The sequence below is a fragment of the Cryptomeria japonica genome, chromosome 2, assembly GCF_030272615.1.
Source record: "Cryptomeria japonica chromosome 2, Sugi_1.0, whole genome shotgun sequence".
Taxonomy (NCBI): Eukaryota; Viridiplantae; Streptophyta; class Pinopsida; order Cupressales; family Cupressaceae; genus Cryptomeria; species Cryptomeria japonica.
In genome coordinates, this window is record NC_081406.1 from 172,542,059 (window position 1) to 172,544,719 (window position 2,661).

The following is a 2,661-nucleotide window of genomic DNA, read 5'->3' on the forward strand; positions in this document are numbered from 1 at the left end:
TACAATTTTAATGTGACTATGGACAAATTATAGAACCCTCAACAAACATACATATATGTATGTATAGATACATATATGTAGTTGGCAAGGGAAATGAGAAAAATATATACATAGTTTGATTTTTATAAAAAAATTAGAAAGTGTGTTGATGTGTTCACTTTAGTTGGTAAGCAAAATGACAAATATATAACAAACTTATGGTTGTTGAGTTTGAAATTATAAAATTGGGCATTTTGGAGCAACTTGTCTTATATTATAAATGAAATTGTATATGTAGTTGATCATGTTAATTGGTCAACTGCACATGCACATGTGAACATGTATTAGTACATTTGCAAGATTTTACTAGACTTTTAAAAGTTTTCTATTAGGTAGTTAAAATGCAAATGTTATATGAGGGCTGAAGTGAATAATGAATGAATGATTATTAGAACATAGACAATAACTTCGAAGTATAATAAAAATCGACAAAACCGATTACATTGAATAATCTTTACTCTTCTCTCAAACTCCATATTTATTTACTTATCTTTGTATCTAGCTACTAAATTTCCTTGTGGCTTGTTTATTTACTCCTTGATATTGAAAGGTAACAAATGTTAGGGGGGTTGAATTTTAAGAAATTAAAATAAGTTACAATGAAGCGTAGAAGAAATGATCAAATAGTGCATGTTTGACTGACTCTCACCATTCTGGGCTCAACAACTACACGTCTTTTGACTTACAACACTTCTTACCTAAATATTCCTTTCAGTTTCGGTAAGCACAAAATTTTTCAACTTACATGACTTCTTACCTAAATTCGAGGAAGCTTCCAAAAGGACCGGATTTTAGTTTTGCAAGTCAACTTAGTACCTACTTTCTTCGTAATGATTCTCAATTCATACTGAATCCTGAATTGAATTGGATTATAATAATCTCTCTCTCTCGACCCACAGGCTGTCCCGAAACAAAGCCATGACAAAACCCAGTATTGATTGTTTATTTAGGGTTTTCCGCGAAGAACAGCAAAATGCTCGCTTAACATTCTATTTATTCATCACCCAAACCCCAAAATAATCGTACTCCCAAGTCTAGGGATTTCTATACAGATCCCAAAAGTTCCGCAGCAGAGCAGAGAGCCTCACCCATATCTGTGAGCAAAACCCATTTCCAAGATACCAAAATGAATTTATGTTCTGTTGTCTGCTTAAGTGACTCACTCATATGTGTGAGCAAAACCCATTACCAAGATACCAAACTGAAGGTATGTTCTCTTGTCTGCTTTTGTGAATTCTGTTTCTGATTTGGTGAAAAAAATGTATTTTTAAAGGAAAGTTCATAAGTTTGTGTATTTCATTTCTAATACAATTAGATGTTAGATCATTTCTATATGAAATAGAGTAGTTGCAGATTCACAAACAAACTATTAAAAAATCTAAATCCATTTCAATCCATGTTGAAATCTTAACCTCTGTTCAAAATTTGCAAAAAGATGGTGTTAAAATTGACGATTGAGGACGAGAAAAGAAAGAGAAAGGTCCTCAAGGTGGTTGCAGCCGTCGAAGGTATGCTGCCTGCATTTTCCTTTTCGCTTTCAAAGGCTAACCTTGGATTTCTTTGCTATGTAATTTGTTGAATGAAAATTTGCATTTGCATTTGCAGGGGTGGATTCTGTAATTGTGGAAATGAAGGAAAACAAGATCACTATAATTGGGAATGCAGACCCTGTGTGTGTAACCGGAAGACTCAGGAAATTCGGATTTGGCTACGCAGAGCTGCTCAGCGTGGGTCCTGCCAAGGAGGAAAAAAAAGATGAGAAGAAGGTTGAGAAGAAAGAAGAGAAAAAACCAGAAACCCCAAAAGTTGTTTATGCTTACCCGCCTGGTAATCGTTACAGTTACTTCAGTATGGAGAATCCCAATATCTGGACCACCTCATAAATTCTTAGCTACTATGTTTTCCAAGGACGGATTTCCCCAATTTCTGGTTAGAGCTTAGATAATCTCCCTGGTTTGGCGGAGTAGTGTGCACTGTGGTCTAGTATTTTGTTCTTTGTCGTAATTATACCTAGCTTTTACTTCCTGATGTCACATTTTTCTGAAACTGGTCGAATTTAAGAGTATTTTGAGAGTTTTGTGTTACCTTTTCAGTTTTTTCAGTTTCATGATTAATATTAACAAAAATTGTAGGTATCAGAATATGAATAGTACTAAATAAAAAATTCATCTATTAATATAGATTAGTTTGAGCTGTTTATGATGAATAACGTATTATATCGAAAGATACTATCTATGACATATAATTCACATAAAATAAAAGAAAGATGAAATGGAATCATTTCTTTAAAAGTTAATGTTGGTTCTTATAAACAAAAGAAAATCATATTATAGGAATCAAGAAGGAGAATGCTCATTATTAGGACGCTACCTAACAATTTTTAAATCTTAACCATAAAAATTGGGCTTCTAACCCATGATCGGGTCCTTTGTTTTAGAAGTGTCAGAAGTGTATTATAATTTATTGCTTAGTGTTAGAGTGTGGTATACAATTATGCTTCCTTTCATTTTGGATTAATGATACAAAGATAAATTTTAGATTTAGGATTAATGTATTAGAGCCAAGATATAATTCTATAGCCAACATTACCATCCCATTTAGTCTAAAGTTATTGTCAAATTA

General features: G+C 32.8%; 1 protein-coding gene across 1 annotated transcript; it reads left to right on the top strand.

Moving 5' to 3' along the window:
- The first annotated feature begins 984 nt into the window (after positions 1-984).
- Positions 985-2,086, top strand: LOC131065910 (heavy metal-associated isoprenylated plant protein 39). The gene is made up of 3 exons (XM_058000517.2): positions 985-1,246; positions 1,475-1,547; positions 1,645-2,086. Exons 1-3 carry the CDS (start codon positions 1,166-1,168, stop codon positions 1,920-1,922), a joined length of 432 nt encoding a protein of 143 aa, XP_057856500.2. The 5' UTR covers positions 985-1,165; the 3' UTR covers positions 1,923-2,086.
- The last annotated feature ends 575 nt before the right edge of the window (positions 2,087-2,661 follow it).